This window comes from Hemitrygon akajei, chromosome 11, assembly GCF_048418815.1.
Source record: "Hemitrygon akajei chromosome 11, sHemAka1.3, whole genome shotgun sequence".
Classification (NCBI taxonomy): Eukaryota; Metazoa; Chordata; class Chondrichthyes; order Myliobatiformes; family Dasyatidae; genus Hemitrygon; species Hemitrygon akajei.
This window is the reverse complement of record NC_133134.1, coordinates 91,906,359-91,929,366: the sequence shown is the minus strand read 5'-3', so window position 1 is coordinate 91,929,366 and position 23,008 is coordinate 91,906,359. Positions and strand designations below refer to the sequence as shown.

General features: G+C 40.6%; 1 protein-coding gene across 1 annotated transcript in view; it reads right to left on the bottom strand.

Moving 5' to 3' along the window:
* Positions 1–19,595, bottom strand: part of LOC140735837 (voltage-dependent calcium channel gamma-3 subunit-like) — a 136,963-nt gene extending 117,368 nt beyond the window's left edge. Inside the window, exon 1 of the mRNA XM_073061350.1 lies at positions 19,523–19,595. Within this exon, the coding sequence (XP_072917451.1) occupies positions 19,523–19,589 (67 nt within the window). The 5' untranslated portion in view covers positions 19,590–19,595. The remainder of the gene's footprint in view (positions 1–19,522) is intronic.
* Positions 19,596–23,008: the final 3,413 nt, after the last annotated feature.

Sequence of the window (23,008 nt, the reverse complement as noted above, 5' to 3'; positions counted from 1 at the left end):
TCACGGAGGAGGCCTGAAGAAACATGCTCAATGTTTTCGGGACAGCTTCTTCCCTTTTGTCATCAAATTTCTGAATGAGCTCATTACCTAACTATTATTTTCTTCTTTTGCTCTCTTTTTGCATTACTTATTTGATTTAATTTTTTTATTGTAATTTATAGTTTGTTTTTATTATGTATTGCACTGTGCTGCTGCTATAAACTGTAACCCCCAGGTTTGGCCAGCGGCATTAGTCTAGGAAAAGGCACTCTCTGGCCCGGCCAAACTTGTGAAATCTTGTTTGAATGGATGCTGCGTGATGTGTTCCTCTGTTACAAATCAGTACAACAAAATAACAAACAGTACACCTTATGCAATTAATTGATTTAGTTTTATAATTCTTAATTTGACTAGAGGGTTAGTAAAGAAAACAAAAAGAAAAAAGTCCCATTTTAATAAAACAGTCTAATGCACACGTTGGGGCTCATGATTTTCCCATCCGTTCGTGCTCTACCGACTTCCCCAGGTGTCGTCAACTCCCAGCCCCATTCCATGTCCACTCAGTCTTGCAGTCTATGACCTCTCTGCTCTGGCATCTTCTCTCTCCATCTTCTGCCAACAAAAGCTTTTGAATTCCTCACTCTCAAGCACACAAGGAAAAAAAAACAGTGGACGCCGCACATTCCAAAGCCCGTTACCTCTAGTCATAACCCAAACACTGCTGCTACAGAGAAACCGTTACATTAGCAGTGAAACCTTTCCCAGGGCGTTACAAAACCAACAAATTTTATGACATATGGCAGTGATATTAAATCTAATTCTGATTCTGAAAGAGGTGACGTGATCAGAAGAGGTAGAATCATTCTAGGTAGAGTTCAGAAACTGAAAGGGTAAAAAGACCCTAATGTGACATATATGCAGGCCTCTGAACAGTAGCCAGATGTACAAATTTTAATGGGAGTTAAAAAAACATAAAAAGAGCAATGTTAAGATAGAAATGGTGCAGGTAGATTGGAAAATCAAGTTGGTGCTTGATGCGAAGAGGAGTTTGTAGAATTTCTATGAGATTGCTTGTGGTTGAGCTCACTAGGGAAAAGACAATTCTGGATTGGATGTTGTGTAAATGTCAGAGACTTGTGATCACTATCCTTGAAATGCTCACCCAAGAGATCTGGCACCTGACCAGGAAATTGCCTAGTATCAGATTCAGTATGGTTTCTCCTTCAGTTGGCCTGTCTACGGGAATCCTTATAACCATATAACCATATAACAATCACAGCACGGAAACAGGCCATTCCGGCCCTCCTAGTCCGTGCCGAACTCTTAATCTCACCTAGTCCCACCTACCCGCACTCAGCCCATAACCCTCCACTCCTTTCCTATCCATATACCTATCCAATTTTACCTTAAATGACACAACTGAACTGGCCTCTACTACTTCTACAGGAAGCTCATTCCACACAGCTATCACTCTCTGAGTAAAGAAATACCCCCTCGTGTTTCCCTTAAACTTTTGCCCCCTAACTCTCAAATCATGTCCTCTCGTTTGAATCTCCCCTACTCTCAATGGAAACAGCCTATTCACGTCAACTCTATCTATCCCTCTCAACATTTTAAATACCTCGATCAAATCCCCCCTCAACCTTCTACGCTCCAATGAATAGAGACCTAACTTGTTCAACCTTTCTCTGTAACTTAAGTGCTGAAACCCTGGTAACATCCTAGTAAATCGTCTCTGCACTCTCTCTAATTTATTGATATCTTTCCTATAATTCGGTGACCAGAACTGTACACAATATTCGGACACGTAACAAATTCCGCCCCACCTTATACCTCTTGCACAAAGGAGGTGCCAATCAATATTCAGGAAGTTAAAGTGACCTGTGACCTCAACCCTGCTTCCAGAATTCCATAGAATACTCCCAGGAAGTGAATGCTCCTTTGCTCCCTTCCTCTTTCATACTTCCATCCACATTGACTCGGTAGACAGTCCTCCCTTTCCGCGGCCGTCATAATATCCCTTACTAGTAAATCTCTGTCCCACCTCTTCAGCTACACATTCATCTACAAATCATCCTGTTCTAGTTTGTGGCACAGGCAGTAATCTAAAGATTACCATCCCTGTTTTTCTGCTTCCTACCTATATGCCCTACCCTATATTCTCTCTTCAGGACCTCATCCAGTTTCCTAGCTTTGTTATTGGTACCAATAAGAACCACAACTTTTTGCTGCTCACCCCCCCCCCCTTGAGAATACTGTAGATCCAATCTGAGAGTTCCCTAAACCTTGCACCTGAAAAGCAACATAACGTTGTTATTACCTCCTCCCATTGATGCTGTCTGGCCTGCTGAGTTCTGCTAGCATTTCGTGTTTTTTTTTTATAACATCTGGGTATCTTTTTCATGCCCACAGAATCTCTTGCCTGTTCTCTACCTGATAAATCCCACATCTCCACTGTTCTCCTCTTCTCTCCTTCTGAGCCACAGAGCCAGACTCAATGCCAGAGACCTGGTTGCTGTTTCTTTCCCCTGGTAGGTTATCCTTATGGACAGTATCCAAAACTTTATACTTACTATTAAGAGGTACTATACACTATCTCCTTATTCCCCTTCCATCTCCTGACAATCACTCAGCTACCCAACTCCTGCAACTTAGGTGTGACCACCTCCCTGTAGCTCCTATCTGTTACATCCTCAGTCTCCTGAATAAGCTAAAGATCATCCAGCCCCAACTCCAGTTCCTTAACAGTCTGGATGTACTTATCACAGATGTAACTGTCAGGGAAACTGGAGGTCTCCCAGATATCGCAGATCTTACATAAGGAACACACCACAGATATGGGATTCTGTCTCATTACTCTAGCTAGGCTCTAATAAAAATAGAAAGAGAAACCTCAACCTAACCTCCACTTCTGAAAGATGAAGTTTCTTCAGTCATTTGAAGAGAATGCCTCTACCTGTCTGTTGTCCACCACCAATCATCCCAGACTGATACAGACAAAAAATGCTCACCTTGAGGTGGTTTTCCACAATGATCCAGGAGCTTTTCGACCTTGTCTATACCTTTGTTTTGAATAATAGAAGCCTAGGATTAGCCTTCTTCACCAGAATCCCTCACCTGCAGTCAGCCCAGGCTAGTGAGGATAAAGGAGATGCATCCTTCCAGGAATATGGCATTTACAATGTTACACCAACTGTAAGGAAATGAATACCATACAGGCAGATTTGCTAGTGTTATTAGATTGTCTGGGGATGGGTGCATCCTCGGGAGAAGTGATATGATAGAGAGGACAGCACAATTAAAGTGAACCAGTTGGAGAAGAAGGAACATTACAAAGAGTAAGGAAAGATAGTTTGATTAAGTCGCACTTACATCAATGCAGGAAGTCTGGAGATACAGAAGATAGAATAGAGAATGAACATTAGAGGAGCAGGCCCTTCAGCCAACACACTTGTGCCAAACCAATTGAATTAGGAATCAAGTGGCTAACTAAACTAATCTCTTCTGCCAACACAATGTCCATATCCTTCCATTTTCCTCACATTTACGTGCCAATCTCAATTTTCTTAAAAGTCTGAATGTTTGTCTCTACCACTATCCCAGGCAGCGCAGCACAGGCCCCCACCACTCTGTGTAAAACACTTACCCCTCACATCTCATTTCAAATTACACCCCTCACCTTAAATGCATGCCCTCTGATATTAGACATTTTAACCCTTGGAAAAAGATATTTTCTGTCTACTCTGTCCATGCCTCTCGTAATCTTATAAACCTCTCTCAGATCTCCCCTCATCCTGTTGTTTCAGAGAAAACAACCCAAGTTAGTCCAGCCTCTCATTAAGGTACATGCCATTTAATCCTGGCAAGATCCCAGTGACACACAAAATACAAAATGCCGGAGGATTCCAGTGACACAGAACTTCTGGCAAACAGGAGGATTTAAGAGTCATATAGCAAGAGTTCAAGGGCTACTTGTTCCTCTTGAAGTAAAAGGCAATGGTGCTGGCAGCAGGGGACCATGTGTATCAAGGCATTTTGTAACACTGATCAAGAAAAAGGCTTGGGTCAATGCAGGCAACTGGAATCAAAGGAATCACTAGAAGTATATAGAGGATGCCAACTCTACTCACAAAAGTAATTAGTAGGGCCAAGAGGAAGCAATCAGATGGCTTTGACAGAAACTAAGAAGGATCCTAGGTAATTTTTAAGTGGTTTAAGGGATAAGGACTCCAAAGAGAATGGAACCTCTCAAAGCTCAATACTAAGAACCATGTACAAAGCCTCTGGAGATACCAGCATAGTAACATAGCAGTCAGTGTAATGCTTTACAGCACCAGCAATACAGGTTCCTTTCCTACCACTATATGCAAGGAGTTTGTACATTCTCCTCGTGATCCTGTGGATTTCCTCAAATGCTTTAGTTTCCTTCCTCATTCCAAAGATGTACAGATTAAGTTATAGACATGTTACATTGGTGCTGAAAGCATGTTGACATTTGCAGGCTGACCCAGCCCATGCTCGGACTGTGTTGGCTGTTGACGCAAATGATGCATTTCACTGTATGTTTTGGTGTTTCAGTGTATATCTGACAAATCAAACTCATCTTTATCTTTAAAGTAAGTATGTTTCTCTGATTATTTTTCCTTTGTTTTTACCATGGAAAAGGAGTGGAAAACTTAACAAAGTTAATGAGTGTGATGAATGTGTTATAATGTATGGAGGTAGATGCATCTCCAGGTCCTGATAAGGTATATTCAAGAATACCATGGGAAGTAAGAGAACTCTTGCTAAGATATTTGCAACATCACTATTCTCTGGTGAGGATTTGGAAGACAGTAAGGTAGCAACTGTTTTGTCTTTAAGGAGCATTGTAAGGATAGACTTGGTAATTATAGACCAGTTAGCCCAACATCTGTGGTAGGTAAGTAGCTGGAAAGCATTCTGAGGGATAGGTAATACTTACATTTGGAAATATGGGGGCTGATTAGGGGTATCCAGAATGCCTTTATTCATGCAAGTCTTTTTTAAGGAATTTGATTGAGTTTTTTGATGAAGTGACAAGTGTATTGAACACAGATTATATGGAGGCTTTTGATGAAGTTCAACATGATAGGCTGATCTAGATGGTTCCATTGCATGGCATTGAAACAAAGATAGCAAACTGCATACAAAATTAGCTGGATGGTAAGAATCAGAGGGGGATTGTGTTTCTCAGATTGTAGGGCTGTGAGTAGTAGTAGGGTCATTGCTGGGTCCATTGCCATTAGTCATCAATAATAACTGTTTGGAGGAGAATACATGAGTAATAGTTAGTAACTTTGCAGTTGACATTAAAATAGGGGCTGTCATAAACAATGAACAGGAGTATCAAGACCTGAAGTGTGATTATAATTGGTGGACTCAGAAATGGCAACTGGAAGTTAATTCAGATAGGTGCAAAGTATTACATTTTGAAAGAACAAGTCAGAGTAGGTCTACATTGTTGAATTGAAAGGCCCTGGACTCCAGGACTGGTGACTTGTATCACCAAAACCACATAGCCCCTGTGAAAGCCTTGAGATGCATACAAAACATACAACAGATGCCAACAGCATATAAAACAGGTCATTTGTGCTGCTAATGATTCTTTCAACTTAATATCAGAGAAGTGAATTAACTGGTTGCCAAGAATTGTGAAAAAATATGCAGCTGGGGAGGATAGGTTGATATGATGCTTCCTTCTTTAAACCCATTTTAAATATCTGATTCTACATCCCAGGATATTCAATAACTTAAAAACTTTGCAAGGTAGCTGTACATTTGCAAGAAATAATTGTTGCCAGAACTAAAGTCTACAAATGAGCAAACAGGAATGAGACATATAACCATATAACAATTACAGCATGGAAACAGGCCATCTCGGCCCTTCTAGTCCATGCCAGTGCTTACACTCACCTAGTCCCACTGGCCTGCACTCAGCCCATAACCCTCCATTCCTTTCCTGTCCATATACCTATCCAATTTTACTTTAAATAACAATACCGAACCTGCCTCTACCACTTCTACTAGAAGCTCTTTCCACACAGCTACCTCTGAGTAAAGAAATTCCCCCTCATGCTGCCCTTAAACTTTTGCCCCCAACTCTCAAATCATGTCCTCTTGTTTGAATCTCCCCTCCTCTCAATAGAAAAAGCCTATCCATGTCAACTCTAACTATCCCCCTCATAATTTTAAATACCTCTATCAAGTCCCCCATCAACCTTCTACGCTCCAAAGAATAAAGACCCAACTTGTTCAACCTTTCTCTGTAACTTAGGTGCTGAAACCCAGGTAACATTCTAGTAAATCTTCTCTGTACTCTCTCTATTTTGTTGACATCTTTCCTGTAATTCAGTGACCAGAACTGTACACAGTACTCCAAATTCAGCTTTACCAATGCCTTGTACAATTTTAACATTACATCCCAACTCCTATACTCAATGCTCTGCTTTATAAAGGCCAGCATACCAAAAGCTTTCTTCACCACCCTATCCACATGAGATTCCACCTTCAATACCTTCAACGTAGACAAAGCAAAGTACTTTCTTACCATGTTGTTGCTAGAATGAAGTTGGCCATTTTATGAGACTGTTATTACAGCTGCAATTTTGGAAACTTTGGTGAACTGGTTCTTGCTGAGAGATATCTTAATCAGAGCAACTGAACATGGCTACAATGAGATTTGTGCTAAAGATCTGATAAACCCGAGGCCATTTTCAGATTAAAAAGCTGTTTATTATGTAAAATGGCAGACTTGAAGGAACAGCCTGAGATCAGGTCATCAGGGCTGTGTGTTTGCTGACCTGGTTGAACTGGTCTGAGTTGAAAAACAATAAAAGCCAGTACCTAGGGCACAAATCTGAGGGAAAGGGCCATAAAGCATTACTGCTTATAGCCTTGGGCCAGATCCAATGAGAAGCTATCACAGCTCAGTCAGATGAGCTTGACCTAATGAAATTGCAACACAAGAACCAGAGCTATCAACACTTCCTCATATGATAACCCTTTCAATCCCAGAATCATCCTTGTGAACCTCCTCTGAACCCTCCCCGATGCCAGCACATCCTTTATTAGAGGAGCCCAAAACTAATCACAATACTCAAGGTGATGCCTCACTAGTGCATCACATCCCTGATCTTGTATTCTAGGCCTCTTGAGATGAATGCTAACATGGTATTTGCCTCCCTCACCTCCAACTCAACCTACAAGTTAACCTTCAGGGTGTTGTGTGCAAGGTCTCCCAAGTCCCTTTACATCTCAGATTTTTGTATTTTCTCCCCATTTAGAAAATAATCTGCACATTTAATTCTTGTACCAAAGTGCATGACCATGCATTTTCCAACATTGTATTTCATTTGCCACTTTCTTGCCCATTCTTCTAATCTGTCTGTCCTTCTGCAACCTACCTATTTCCTCAACACTACTCACCCCTCCACTAATCTTCATATCATTTGCAAACCTGGCAACAAAGCCATCTATTCCATCATCTAAGTCATTGATATACAGCATAAAAAGAAGCGATCCAAACACCAACCCCTGTGGAACACCACCAGTCAATGGCCACCAACCAGAAAAGGATCCTTTAATTCCCACTTGCTGCCTCCTACCAATCAGCCAATGCTCTAACAATGCCAATAACTGACCTGTAATACCAAGGGCACATAACTTAGTAAGCAGCCTCATGTGTGTCACCTTGTCAAAGGACTTCTGAGAGTCCAAATATACAACATTTGTTGCATCCCCTTTATCTATCCTACTTGAAGAATTCCAACAGGTTCATCAAGCAGAATTTTCCCTTAAGGAAACCATGCTGACATTGCCCCATCTTGTCCAGCATTACCATGTACTCCATAACCTCATCCTTAATAACTGACTCCAACATGTTCCCAACCATTGAGGTCAGACTAACTGGTCTAAAATTTCCTTCCTGCTGCCATTCCCCTTTCTTTTTTCATTTTTAGAATCTTTCTATTGGAACATTATCTTCTATAACCATATAACTACAGCATGGAAACAGGCCATCTCAGCCCATCTAGTCCGTGCAGAATGCTTACTCTCACCTAATCCCACTGGCCCGCACTCAGCCCATATCCCTCCATTCCTTTCCTGTCTATATACCAATCCAATTTTGCTTTAAATGACAATACCGAACCTGCCTCTACCACTTCTACTGGAAGCTCTTTCCACAGAGCTACCACTCTGAGTAAAGAAATTCCCCCTCATGTTACCCTTAAACTTTTGCCCCCTCTCAACTCATGTCCTCTTGTTTGAATCTCCCCTACTCTCAATGGAAAAAGCTTATCCACGTCAACTCTATCTATCCCCCTCAATTTGAAATACTTCTATCAAGTCCCCCTCTGTACTCTGTAAATCTTCTCTGTACTCCCTCTATTTTGTTGACATCTTTCCTATAATTCAGTGACCAGAACTGTACACAATACTCCAAATTCAGCCTTACCAATGCCTTGTACAATTTTAACATTACATCCCAACTCCTATACTCAATGCTCTGATTTATAAGGGCCAGCATACCAAAAGCTTTCTTCACTACATGAGATTCCACCTTCAGAGAACTATGCACCATTATTCCTAGATCACTCTGTTCTACTGCATTCTTCAATGCCCTACCATTTACCATGTATGTCCTATTTGGATTATTCCTACCAAAATGCAGCACCTCACACTTATCAGCATTAAACTCCATCTGCCATCACTCAGCTCACTCTTCTAACTGGCCTAAATCTCTCTGCAAACTTTGAAAACCTACTTCATTATCCACAACGCCACCTACCTTAGTATCATCTGGATACTTAATAATCCAATTTACCACCCCATCATCCAGATCATTAATGTTTATGACAAACAACATTGGACCCAGTACAGATCCCTGAGGCACACCACTAGTCACCGGCCTCCAACCTGACAAACAGTTATCCACCACTATTCTCTGGCATCTCCCATCCAGCCACTGTTGAATCCATTTTACTACTTCAATATTAATACTTAATAATTGAACCTTCCATGCAGAACCTTGTCAAAGGCCTTACTGAAGTCCATATAGACAACATCCATTGCTTTACCCTCATCAACTTTCCTCATAACCTCTTCAAAAAAATTCAGTAAGATTTGTCAAACATGACCTTCCACGCACAAATCCATGTTGACTGTTCCTAATCAGACCCTGTCTATCCAGATAATTATATATACCATCTCTAAGAATACTTTCCATTAATTTACCCACCACTGACGTCAAACTGACAGGCCTATAATTGCTAGGTTTACTCTTAGAACCCTTCTTAAACAATGGAACCACATGAGCAATAAACAATGGAACCACACGAGGATACTGGAAGAGAGAAGGGGGGAGACGATGAGGAAGGAAAGGATGCTTAAAGTACAGGAGACCCCAGGAGATGTACCTCTCGTAAACAGGTTCACGCTCTTGGAAGCTGTCAGGACAGAAGATGCTGCTTGGAAGAGCCATGGTAGTAGGGGACTCCATAGTAAGGTACGGAAAGGGGTTTCTGAGGCAACAGGTGAGAATTAAGGATGGTGTGTTGCCTCCCTGGTGTTAAGATCCAGTACATCACGGACCGGTTGCAGGGAATCCTCAAGGATAAAGGTGAACAGCCGGAAGTGGTAGTGCATGTCGGCACAAATGATATCGGGAAGAAGAGGAAGGACCTTCTGCAGCGGGACTTCAGAGAACTCAGAAGAAGGCTGAAAAGCAGGTCTTCCAGGCTGGTTATCTCCGGTTTGCTTCCAGTTCCTTGTGCTGGAGAGGGCAGGAACAGGGAGATAATGGATCTGAATGTGTGGCTGAGGAACTGGTGCAGGAAGCAAGGATTTACATTCTTGGACCACTGGGGTATGTTTTGGGGTAAGGATAAATTGTACAAAAGGGACGGGTTGCACCTTAATAGGCGAGGGACCAGAATTCTAGCAGACAGGTTTGCCACTGCAACACGGATGTGTTTAAACTAAGTAGTGGGGGGGTGGGGGGTGGGGGAAGGGGATGAACTGGAAATATAAAGATGAAGTCAAAGGGAAAGCGAAAATAAGAAAAGTTAAAAAGGACAACAGAATCAACGGAGCAGAAAGGTCAAGAAGAGATCATACAGTATGGCCAAGTGAAATAGGAATTGATATGAAAGGTGAAGGGAGTAATAAATTAAAAGTATTATATATGAATGCACGAAGAACAAGGAATAAAGTAGATGAGCTTGAGGCTCAGTTGGAAATTGGCAAGTACGATGTACTGGGAATAACAGAGACATGGCTTCAAGCGGACAGGGCCTGGGAAATGAATATTCAAGGATATACGTCTTATCGAAAGGATAGACTGACGGGCAGAGGGGGTGGGGTGGCTCTGTTGGTGAGGAATGATATTCAGTCCCTTGCGAGGGGGGACATAGAATCAGGGGATGTAGAGTCAGTATGGATAGAACTGAGAAATTCTAAGGGTGGAAAGACCCTAATGGGAGTTATCTACAGGCCCCCAAACAGTAGTCTGGCTGTAGGGTGTAAGTTGAATGAAGAGTTAAAATTGGCATGTCGCAAAGGTAATGATACAGTTGTCATGGGGGATTTCAACATGCAGGTAGACTGGGAGAATCAGGATGGTACTGGGCCCCAAGAAAGGGAGTTTGTGGAGTGCCTCCGAGATGGATTCTTAGAACAGCTTGTACTGAAGCCTACCAGGGAGAAAGCAATTCTAGATTTAGTGTTGTGCAATGAACCGGATTTGATCAGGGACCTCGAGGTAAAGGAGCCATTAGGAGGTAGTGACCATAATATGATATGTTTTAACTTACAATTTGAGAAGGGAAAATCAGATGTATCAGTATTACAGTTGAACAAAGGGAACTATGGAGCTATGAGGGAGGAGCTGGCCAAAGTTCAATGGAACAAAACCCTAGCAGAGAAGACAGTGGAACAACAATGGCAGGTATTTCTGGGAATAATGCAGAAGGTGCAGGATCGGTTCATTCCAAAGAGGAAGAAAGATCCTAAGGGGGGTAAGGGGTGGCCGTGGCTGACGAGGGAAGTAAAGGACAGTATAAAAATAAAAGAGAAGTATAACATAGCAATGATGCACGGGAAGCTGGAGGACTGAGAAGCTTTTAAAGAGCGACAGAAGATGACAAAAAAGGCAATACACGGAGAAAAAAATGAGGTACGAAGGTAAACTAGCCAAGAATATAAAGGAGGATAGTAAAAGCTCCTTTAAGTATGTGAAAAGAAAAAAATAATTAAGACCAAAATTGGGCCACTGAAGACAGAAACGGGTGAATTTATTATGGGGAAGAATTTATTATGGGGTGTCTTCACTAGGGAAGACACAAACAATCTTCCAGATGTAATAGTGGCCAAAGGAACTAGGGTAATGGATGAACTGAAGGAAATTTATATTAGGCAAGAAGCGGTGTTGGATAGACTGTTGCGTCTGAAGGTTGTTAAGTCCCCAGGAACTGATGGTCTGCATTCCAGGATACTTAAAGAGGTGGCTCTAGAAATCGTGGATGCATTGGTAATCATTTTCCAATGTTCGAAAGACTCAGGATCAGTTCCTACGGATTGGAGGGTGGCTAATGTTGTACCACTTTTCAAGAAAGGAGGGAGAGAGAAAACAGGAAATTATAGACGTCAGTGGTAGGAAAGATGCTGGAGTCAATTATAAAAGAGGAAATGACAACACATTTGGATAGCAGTAGAAGGATCAGTCCCAGTCAGCATGGATTTATGAAGGGAAAATCATGCTTGACTAATCTTCTGGAGTTTTTTGAGGATGTAACTATGAAAATGGACAAGAGAGAGCCAGTGAATGTAGTGTACCTGGATTTTCAGAAAGCTTTTGATAAAGTCCAAAATAGGAGATTAGTGGGCAAAATTAGGGCACATGGTATTGGGGGCAGAGTACTGACATGGACTGAAAATTGGCTGGCTGACAGGAAACAAAGAGTAGCGATTAACGGGTCCCTTTCGGAATGGCAGGCTGTGACCAGTGGGGTACTGCAAGGTTTGGTGCTGGGACCACATTAATGATTTAGATGAAGGGATTAAAAGTAACATTAGCAAATTTGCCGATGACACAAAGCTGGGTGGCAGTGTGAAATGTCGGGAGGATGTTATGAGAATGCAGGGTGACTTTGACAGGCTAGGTGAGTGGACAAATGTATGGCAGATGCAGTTTAATGTGGATAAATGTGAGGTTATCCACTTTGGTGGCAAGAACAGGAAGGTAGATTACTATCTAAATGGAGTCAAGTTAGGAAAAGGGGAAGTACAACGAGATCTAGGTGTTCTTGTACATCAGTCAATGAAAGCAAGCATGCAGGTAGAGCAGGCAGTGAAGAAAGCTAATGCCATGCTGGCCTTTATAACAAGAGGATTTGAGTATAGGAGGAAAGAGGTCCTTCTGTAGCTGTACAGGGCCCTGGTGAGACCCCACCAGGGGGGTGAGCAGTTTTGGTCTCCAAATTTGAGGAAGGACATTCTTGCTATTGAGGGAGTGCAGCGTAGGTTCACAAGGTTAATTCCCGGAAATGGCGGGACTGTCATATGTTGAAAGATTGGAGCGACTGGGTTTGTATACACTGGAATTTAGGATGAGGGGGATCTGATTCAAACATATAAGATTATTAAGGGATTGGACACGCTGGAGGCAGGAAGCATGTTCCCGCTGATGGGTGAGTCCAGAACTAGAGGCCACAGTTTAAGAATATGGGGTAGGCCATTTAGAACAGAGATGCAGAAAAACTTTTTCACCCAGAGAGTGGTGGATATGTGGAATGCTCTGCCCCAGAAGGCAGTGGAGGCCAAGTCTCTGGATGCTTTCAAGAGAGAGTTAGATAGAGCTCTTATAGATAGCGGGGTCAAGGGATATGGGGAGAGGGTAGGAACGGGGTACTGATTGTGTATGATCAGCCATGATCACAGTAATGGCAGTGCTGGCTAGAAGGGCCAAATGGCCTACTCCTGCACCTACTGTCTATTGTCAGTACACCAATCCACTGGCACCATCCCCGTTTCTAATGACATTTGAAATATTTCTGTCAGAGCCCCTGCTATTTCTACACTAACCTCCCTCAAGGTCCTAGGGAATATCCTGTCAGGATCCAGAGATTTATCCACTTTTATATTTTTTTTAAAGCGCCAGTACTACTACTTCTTTAATCATCATAGTTTCCATAACTTCCCTACTTGTTTCCCTTACCTTACACAATTCAATATTCTTCTCCTTAGTGAATACCGAAGAAAAGAAATTGTTCAAAATCTCCCTCATCTCTTTCAGCTCCACACATAGTTGTCCACTCTGATTCTCTAAGGGACCAATTTTATCCCATACTATCCTTTTGCTATTAATATAAATGTAGAAACCCTTCGGATTTATTTTCACCTTTCTTGCCAAAGCAACCTCAAATCTTCTTTTAGCTTTTCCAATTTTTTTTCTTAAGATTCTTCTTACATCCTTTATATTCCTCAGGCACTTCATTCACTCCATGCTGCCTATATTTATTGTAGATATCTCTCCTTTTCCGAACCAAGTTTCCAATATCCCTTGAAAACCATGGCTCTCTCAAACTTGTAACCTTTCCTTTCAACCTAACAGGAACAGAAAAATTCTGTACCCTCAAAATTTCACCTTGAAATGACCACCATTTCTCTATTACATCCTTCCCATAAAACAAATTGTCCCTATCCACTCCTTCTAAATCCTTTTGCATTGCCTCAAAGTTAGCCCTTCTCCAATCAAAAATCTCACCCTGGGTCCAGTCCTATCCTTCTCCATAATTATATTGAAACTAATGGCATTGTGATCACTGGACCCGAAGTGCTCCCCAACACATACCTCCATCACTTGACCTATTTCATTCCCCAACAGAAGATCCAACACTGCCCCTTCTCTAGTTGGTACCTTTATGTACTGCTGCAAAAAGCTATCCTGCACACATTTTACAAACTCCAAATCATCCATCCCTTTTACAGTATGGGCTTCCCAGTCTATGTGTGGAAAATTAAAATCTCCCACAATCACAACCCTGTGCTTACTACAAATATCTGCTATCTCCTTACAAATTTGCTCCTCCAATTCTCGCTCCCCATTAGGTGGTCTATTATACACCCCTACAAGTGTTACTACACCTTTCCCATTCCTCAATTCCACCCAAATAGTCTCCCTAGACAAGCCCTCTAATCTATCCTGCCAGAGCACCACTAATATTTTCTGACAAGCAACGCAACACCTCCCCCTCTTGTCCCTCCGATTCTATCACACCTGAAGCAACGAAATCCAGGAATATTTAGTTGCCAATCACACCCCTCCTGCAACCATGTTTCACTAATAGCTACAACATCATATTTCCAGGTATCAATCCATGCTCTAAGCTCATCCACCTTTCTTACAATGCTCCTAGCATTAAAATAAATGTATTTAAGAAATTCTCCACCTCTTCCTCTGTTTATCTCTAACAGTACAAAGAAATTTACTGTCTTTTTTCTTCCTTCCCCCAAACATCTGTTCTGACACTTTGGTTCCCCTCCCCCCTCATATCTAGTTTAAATCCACTGGAGCCTCTCTAGCAAACCTACCTGCAAGAATATTTGTCCCTCTCCAGTTCTGATGTAAACCATCCCGCCGGAACAGGTCCCACCTTCCCTGGAAAACTGCCCAATTATCTACAAATCTGAAACCCTCCGTCCTGCACCATGTCTTCAGCCACATGTTGATCTGCACTATCTTACTATTTCTAAACTCACCTGCACATGGCACTGGTAGCTATCCTGAGATTGCTATCCCGGAGGTCCTGTCCTTTAACTTGGCACCTAGCTCCCTAAACTCACCTTTCAGGACCTCCTCACTCTTCCTACCCACGTCATTGGTCCCTACATGGACCATGACATCCGGCTGCTCACCCTCCCTCTTCAGAATACTGAGAACTCGATCCGAGATATCGCGGACCCTGGCACCAGACCATCCGGGATTCTCGATCTCTTCCATTGAACCTCCTATCTATCCCCCTAACTATTGAATCCCCTATCACTACTGCTCTCCTCTTTTCCCTGCTTCCCTTCTGAGTTGAGGGTCCAGTCTCAGTGCCAGAGATGCAACCACTGCAACTTGTCCCTGGTAGGTCGTCCCCACCAACAGTATCCAAAATGGTATACTTATTGTTGATGGGAATGGCCACAGGGGTGCTCTGCTCTTCCTGTCTATTCCCCTTCCCTCTTCTGACAGTCACCCAACTACCTGTCTCCTGACTCCTAGGGGTGACTATCTCCCCGAAACTCCTGTCTATTTCTGCCTCTGCCTCCCGAATGATCCAAAGTTCATCCAGCTCCAGTTCCCTAACTCGGTTTGTCAGGAGCTGCAGCTGGATGCACCTTTTGCTGGTGCAGTTATCAGGGACCATTGTGCTCGCCCTGACTTCCCACATACTGCAAACTGAGCACTCAACTGCCCTAACTGCTGCCTCCATTACCTACTCCTAATATAGATTAATTAAAGGAGTTTACCCGGCCTTACCTCACCTGGAGTGAAGCTCATACTCAGCCTCTGCTCGCTATTTAAATTCTCCGGCTGCCTCACGGGCCGACTTTCACACGCTTGCGCAGTTGTGCCCTGTTCAAACCTCGCCTCTGCCTGTTCTCATCGAAGCCTGATTGAGCCAAAGCCATCCCACTCTGCCTCAGTCCACTCCGACGATGGCCGCTGTATATGGCGGTCTTTCTTTTTAAAACTTTGGCGCGCTACGTCACGCTCTTGCGCAGTCTAGCCTCTTTGCCATGATCAGTTAAAAAAACAGCTTCTGTCCGAGCATCTTATACCTCTTCCCTATACACTTCTTGCTGCGATTTAAAAATCTACAGCTATAAAATGATAAACTTCAACAAATTAATATGTATACAATTAATAAAGCTGAAGAAAAGCTGATTGTAAAATATAAAAATGGGAAAATATATATTTATATAGGAAAAAGGAGGGAAAAAAGAACCCCATCTAACTAGGAAAAAAAACAACTACAAAAAAAAAACCCATTAGGAATCAACCCCCTGGATGTTTGACAATCATCTAAATATCAAAAAAAAGAGTAATCAACCACCATTTCATATTTATAAAAAAATGAAATTGGAAGGAAATCATGTAACTTAATTCAAATTAAATGATAATATTTGGCAAAAGAACCCCATCTTCACTGAAAATCGAATAGAGGATCAAAAGTTCTACTTCTGATTTTTTCCAAATTGAGACATTACATTACTTGAGAAAACCATTCAATTAATGTAGGGGAAGAAATATCTTTCCATTTTAATAAAATAGCCCTTCTTGCCAGCAGTGTAACAAATGCAATTACATGTTGATCTGAAAATGAGACACCCTGAATATGATGTGGAACTATTCCAAATAGAACAGTTAATCTATTAGGTTGTAAATTAATTTTCAGAGCTTTAGAAATTGTAGAAAATAAAGATTTCCAAAATGATTTTAATGAAGAACATGACCAGAACATATGTGACAAAGTAGTTACTTCAGTTTTACATCTATCGCAGTAGTTGTCTATACTAGGAAATATTTTAGATAGTCTCTCCTTTGTTAAATAATAACAGTGAATAATTTTAAATTGAATTAAACAATGGCTGGCACATACAGAAGTAGAATTTACGTTTTTCAAAACTCAAAGCCAATCTTCATTAACAAAGGTCATATTAAGTTCTCTTTCCCAATCTTGTTTAATCTTTAGTGATAGGTTCTCTTTTTGTAACAAAAATAAATTATAAATTCTGCTAATGGAACCTTTCACTAAGGGATTCAATTTCAAAATGGTATCAACAAATCAGATTCTTGTAAATATGGAAACTTAGGTAAATATTGTTGTAAAAAATGTCTAACCCAAAAATATTGCAAAAATGTGTATGAGCGAGAGAAAATTTATTAATTAACTCTTCAAAAGTCATCAATCAACCATCACAAAATAAATCTGTAAAAGAATGGATTCCTTTATTTTTCCATAGAAGAAAAATGGGGTCAGTTGTTGAAGGTTTAAATGAAAAGTTTTGATATAAAATCTAGACAACTTAAATTGTTTAAAATTTAAAAAATTACGAAACTGAACCCAAATCCGTAGGGATTGTTTAATAACCAGAGAGATTTAAATTTGGAATTTTAGAGAACTGTAAAGTTAATGGAGCTCCTAAAATTGAAGTTAAATGAAATTGTTTAACAGCTTTTAATTCCAAATCAACCCATAATGGCTTTTGGTTCTTATCAAGCCAATATAACCAAAAACATAATTGTCTAATATTCACAGCCCAATAATAGTCTTAAATTAGGAAGTGCAAGTCCACCATCTTTTTTAGATTTTTGTAAATGATACTTATTAATTCTTGGTCTCTTATTTTTCCAAATAAAGGAAGAAATAAGAGTCAATTTGATCGAAAAAATTTTTAGTTAAAAAGATAGGTACATTTTGGAAAATATAAAAATCTAGGTAAAATCATCATTTTCACAGCATGAATATGACCTATTAAAGAAAGAATAAGTGGATTCCATCTAGAAAATAGTTGTTTCATGGAGTCCATTAATGGAACTATATTCGCTTTATAGGGATCTATATATTTTTAGTAATTATAATATCTAAATGTAAATTATCTAAATGATATTCCTTTAAGAATTCATTATATATACTAACATGGACATTTAATGGAAACAATTCACATTTATTCAAGTTAAGTTTATATCCTGAAAATTTACCAAAATCTTTAAGCGTTTCCAAAAGATTAGGAATTGGTTCCTCAAGATTTGAAATAAAAACCAAAAAATCATCTGGATAAAGAGAAATCTTATGTATGGTTCCATTCATAGAGATACCATGAATATTTTTAGCTTCACATAGTGTTATAGCTAAAGGCTCCAATACAAGATTAAATAATAAAGGACTTAATGGAAATCCCTGTCTAGTGCCATGAGAAAGTGAGAAAAGAGACCATTATTAGTAATGACCGTGGCAATAGGATTCTTACAAATCATTTGAATCCATCTATTGAAATTATTACCAAAACCAAATTTTTCTAATACTTTAAACAAATATGGCCCCTCAACTCTATCAAATGCCTTTTCTGTGATGAGAGAGATAACACATTGAGGTTGATTAGATAATGATGAATATATAATGTTCATCAATCTCCGAACGTTAGAAAAAATAATGACCTTTAATAAAACCTGTTTGATCCATAGAAATGATTTTAGTTAAAATATTTACCAAGCGATTAGCCATTATTTTAGAGAATTTTTGCATCCACATTTAATAGCAAACTAGTTCTATATGATGAACATTCAAGAGGATGTTTATCTTTTTAAGAATTAAGGAAATAGACGCTTCATAAAAAGGTAGTAAATTACCCTTCTCAAAGGATTCATGAAATATTTCCAAAAGATATGGAGAAAGTAATCTTTCAAATTTTTTGTAAAACCCCACTGAATAACCATCAAGTCCAGGAGCTTTACCTGATTGCATTGATAAAATAGCTTTCTGAATTTCATGCTCAGTAATTGGAGCATCAAGCATCTGTTGATCTTCAACAGAAATTTGTGGAAATTTAATCTTATGTAAAAAAGCCTTCATTTTGGAGGAATCTGCAGGAAATTGAGATCTATAAAGATCAGAGTAAAAATCTTGAAAAGTATTATTAATGTCCTCATGATTACTTGCTACATCTCCATTATTTTTACAAATCTTTAAGATTTGTCTTTTAGCTCTAGCTGCTCTTAATTGAGAAGGGTCAGTCCTGACAAAGGGTCTCGGCCCGAAACATCGACAGTGCTTCTCCTTATAGACGCTGCCTGGCCTGTTGTGTTCTACCAGCATTTTGTGGTGTTGAAATTTTCAGCATCTGCAGATTTCCTTGTGAAGCTAAGAGTTTATTATTTTTATCCCCAAAAATATAAAATTGACTTTGCAATTTAAGCAAATATCCTTCAATAGGATAAGTTAGTAATAAATTATACTGTGATTGTAATTCTACTCTTCTTTTAAATGAAAAAACATTTGCAGAGATTGCATTGATGTTATCTAATTCTTTAATTTGTTTAGAGATTTTATCTAATTCCATTCTTGTTTGCTTCTTCAGTTTAGCTATATACGAAATAATTTGACCATGTAGATAAGCTTTTAATGTATCCCAAATTACTAACTTAGGGACGTTTCCTATATTATTAAAGAGAAAAACTCTTTTACCTGAGCTTCGATAAACTCAACTAATTCTGAACTTTGTTCTGGAAAACGCCAAATGGCCCTTGGGTCTTGGCCCGAAACGTTGGCTACTCTTTTCTCACGGATGCTGCCTGACCTGCTGAATTCTTCCAGCGTCGTGTACATATTCTAGTTTTACTCTGGAAGCTTGCATGAAACTGAGGATCCTTCCAAAATTTTTAAAAATTGATTTTTATCACATAATCTGATATGCTTCTCTTGACCAAAGATTATATCAGGCTGGAATCAGTTAATAACCTTAAATGTTTTCTTACGCTTAATAGGATGATTCCAACTGCGAACATTCCAAGTTAAACCATTTAACTGTTTAGATATCATCATGGAACTTTGCATCTAAAAAGAATAGTTAGACGCATGTCAGGATAGGTAGTCAAAAATGGCAGAGATGAACAACAATAAAAATAATTGGCATATGCTCAGGGATTCCATATTGGGGAAAAAAGAAAAAAAATCCAACCCAAACTACAAAGCCCAGAAACAAGTCAATATCAATCGACACAAGCCCCAAGAAAAGCATAGATGCAAATGCAATTCCGCCTACCTAGGTAAAAAAAAGAGAAAGAAAAAATAATCTCTGTCTCCCTCTACCGAACATAAAACTCATTACAGTCGACATATATCTCAATATAATTAACCATATAACAATTACAGCACGGAAACAGACCATCTCAGCCCTTCTAGACCGTGCCCACACTTACACTCACCTAGTTCCACTGGCCTGCACTCAGCCCATAACCCTCCATTCCTTTCCTGTCCATATACCTATCCAATTTTACTTTAAATGACAATACCAAACCTGCCTCTACCACTTCTACTGGAAGCTCATTCCACACAGCTACCACTCTCTGAGTAAAGAAATTCCCCCTCGTGTTACCCTTAAACTTTTGCCCCCAACTCTCAAATCATGTCCTCTTGTTTGAATCTCCCCTCCTCTCAATAGAAAAAAGCTTATCCACATCAACTCAATCTATCCCCCTCATTATTTTAAATACCTCTATCAATGCCTTGTACAAATTAACATTACATCCCAACTCCTATGCTCCTATCCCAATGCTCTGATTTATAAAAGCCAGCATACCAAAAGCTTTCTTCACCACCCTATCCACATGAGATTCCACCTTCAAGGAACTATGCACCATTATTCCTAGATCACTCTGTTCTACTGCATTCTTCAATGCCCTACCATTTACCATGCATGTCCTATTTGGATTATTCCTACCAAAATATAGCACCTCACACTTATCAGCATTAAACTCCATCTGCCATCGTTTAGCCCACTCTTCTAACTGGCCTAAATCTCTCTGCAAGCTTTGAAAAACTACTTAATTATCCACAATGCCACCTACCTTAGTATCATCTGCATACTTACTAATCCAATTTACCACCCCCATCATCCAGATCATTAATGTACATGACAAACAACATTGGACCCAATACAGGTCCCCTGAGGCACACCACTAGTCACCGGTCTCCAACCTGACAAACAGTTATCCACAACTACTCTCTGGCATCTCCCATCTAGCCACTGTTGAATCCATTTTACTACTTCAATATTAATTCCTAACGATTGAACCTTCCTAACTAACCTTCTGTGCGGAACCTTGTCAAAGGCCTTACTGAAGTCCATATCAACAATATCCACTGCCTTACCCTCGTCAACTTTCCTCATAACCTGTTCAAAAAATTCAATAAGATTTGTCAAACATGACCTTCCACGCACAAATCCATGTTGACTGTTCCTAATCAGACCCTGTCTATAATTATATATACCATCTCTAAGAATACTTTCCATTAATTTACCCACCACTGATGTCAAACTGACAGGCCTATAATTGAAAGATTGTTACTAATGCCTCCACAATCTCTACCTCTACCTCCTTCAGAACCCAAGGGTGTTACACAACCGTGGCAGTGGACTAACCCTAGTGCAGAGCATGGGCACAGAGGCAGAGTCAGTAGGTGTTTTTGACATAAGCATGGAATCAGTATCCAGGAGCAATTCTAGACTTAGAACTGACAGTCCAAAGAAACAAGGCTACTCACACCAGAGCTGACCAACAAACTGGCAGCTCCTTGTGTGACCAGGGTTTTTATCCTGCATTTGCTGATGGAAAGCAGGTGTGTGTAGTTAGTGGAACCTGGGAATGATTGGAAACTAAATGAGGGGATTGAGGCCCAATTCCTGAGGTAATTAGTAAGGTGGGGGATTGCCAGAAGGGACCATGACAAAGGGTGCAGTTCATCTGGTCTGTGTGACTTATCTTGCTGGCTGCAATTTTCCTAAACCTCACACCATTGCTGCTCTGCTGTCATCCCTGCCATCAGCTTCTTCCAATTTACTTTGATCAACTCCTCTGTCATACCATTGTACCTTACTCCACAGAAAGACTTTACTCTTTCCCTGTCAAACTTCAAGTTGAACACAATCATATTGTGATCATTGTCTGCCAAGGGTTCTTTTACCATAAGCTCCCTAATCACCTCCGGTTCATTACATAACACTCAATCCAGTATTGCTGATTCCCTGGTAGGCTCAACGACAAACTGCTCTAAAAAGCCATCTCTCTTGAGATTCATTACCCGCCTGATTGTCCTAAATGTTAAAATATCCCTGATTATTATAGCAATGCTCTTTTGATACCCCTTTTCTATTTCCTGTTGTAATCTGTGGTCCATATCCCAGCTACTGTTGGGAGGCCTGTATTGAACTGCCATCAGGGTCCTTTTACCCTTGCAGTTTTTTAACTCAACCTACAAGAATTCAACATCTTCTGAACCTATCACACATCCCTAATGCACTGATATTTATCTTGCTGGCTGCAATTTTGTCCTATCAGCTGCTTGCCCTTCCTGATTGCATGCTTTCTTTGCTTTTTTACCATCTGCCCTATCCCAAGTCCCTTCACTCCGGTTCCCATCCCACTGCCAAGTTAGTTTAAACCTCTCCAACAGCTCTAACAATCTGCCTGTGAGAATATTGGTCCCCCTCGGGTTCAGGTGCAGCCCCTATTGAATAGATCATACCTCCTCCAAAAGAGATCACAATGATCCAAGAACCTGAAGCCCTGTCCTCTACACCAGCTTCTCAGCCATGCATTAATCTGTTAAATCATCCTGTTTCTACTCTCACTGGTGCATGGCACAGGCAGCAATCCAGAAATTACTACCCAGGAAGTCCTGCTTCTTAGCTTTCTGCCTAGCTCTCTAAATTCTCTTTCCAGGACCTCATTGCTTTTCCTTCCTCTGTCATTGATACCAATATGACCAAGACATCTGGCTGCTCTCCCTCACTCTCCAAAATGCTATGGATGCAATCTGAGACATCCCTGACCCTGGCACCTGGGAGGCAACATACCATCTGGGTGTCCCATTCATGTCAACAGAATCTCCTGCTTGTTCCCCTGACTATTGAGTCCCCTATGACTACCGCTGCTCTCTTCTCCATCCTTCCCTTCTGTACTACGGGCCTATGCTCAGTGCCAGTAACCAGGTCTTGGTGGCATTCCCCTGGCAGGACATTCCCCACAAGTTTCCAAAACGGTAAGCTTATTGAGGGGAATGGCAACAGGGGTGCTCTGCGCTAACTGCCTCCTCACATTTCCATTTTTCCTGACAATCACACAACTACCTGCCTCCTGCAACTTAAGGGTGGCTACTTCCCTGTAACTCTGATCAATGTTCTCCTCACTCTCCCAGACAAGCCAAAGGTCGACCAGATGCTGCTAAGATCCCTAACATAA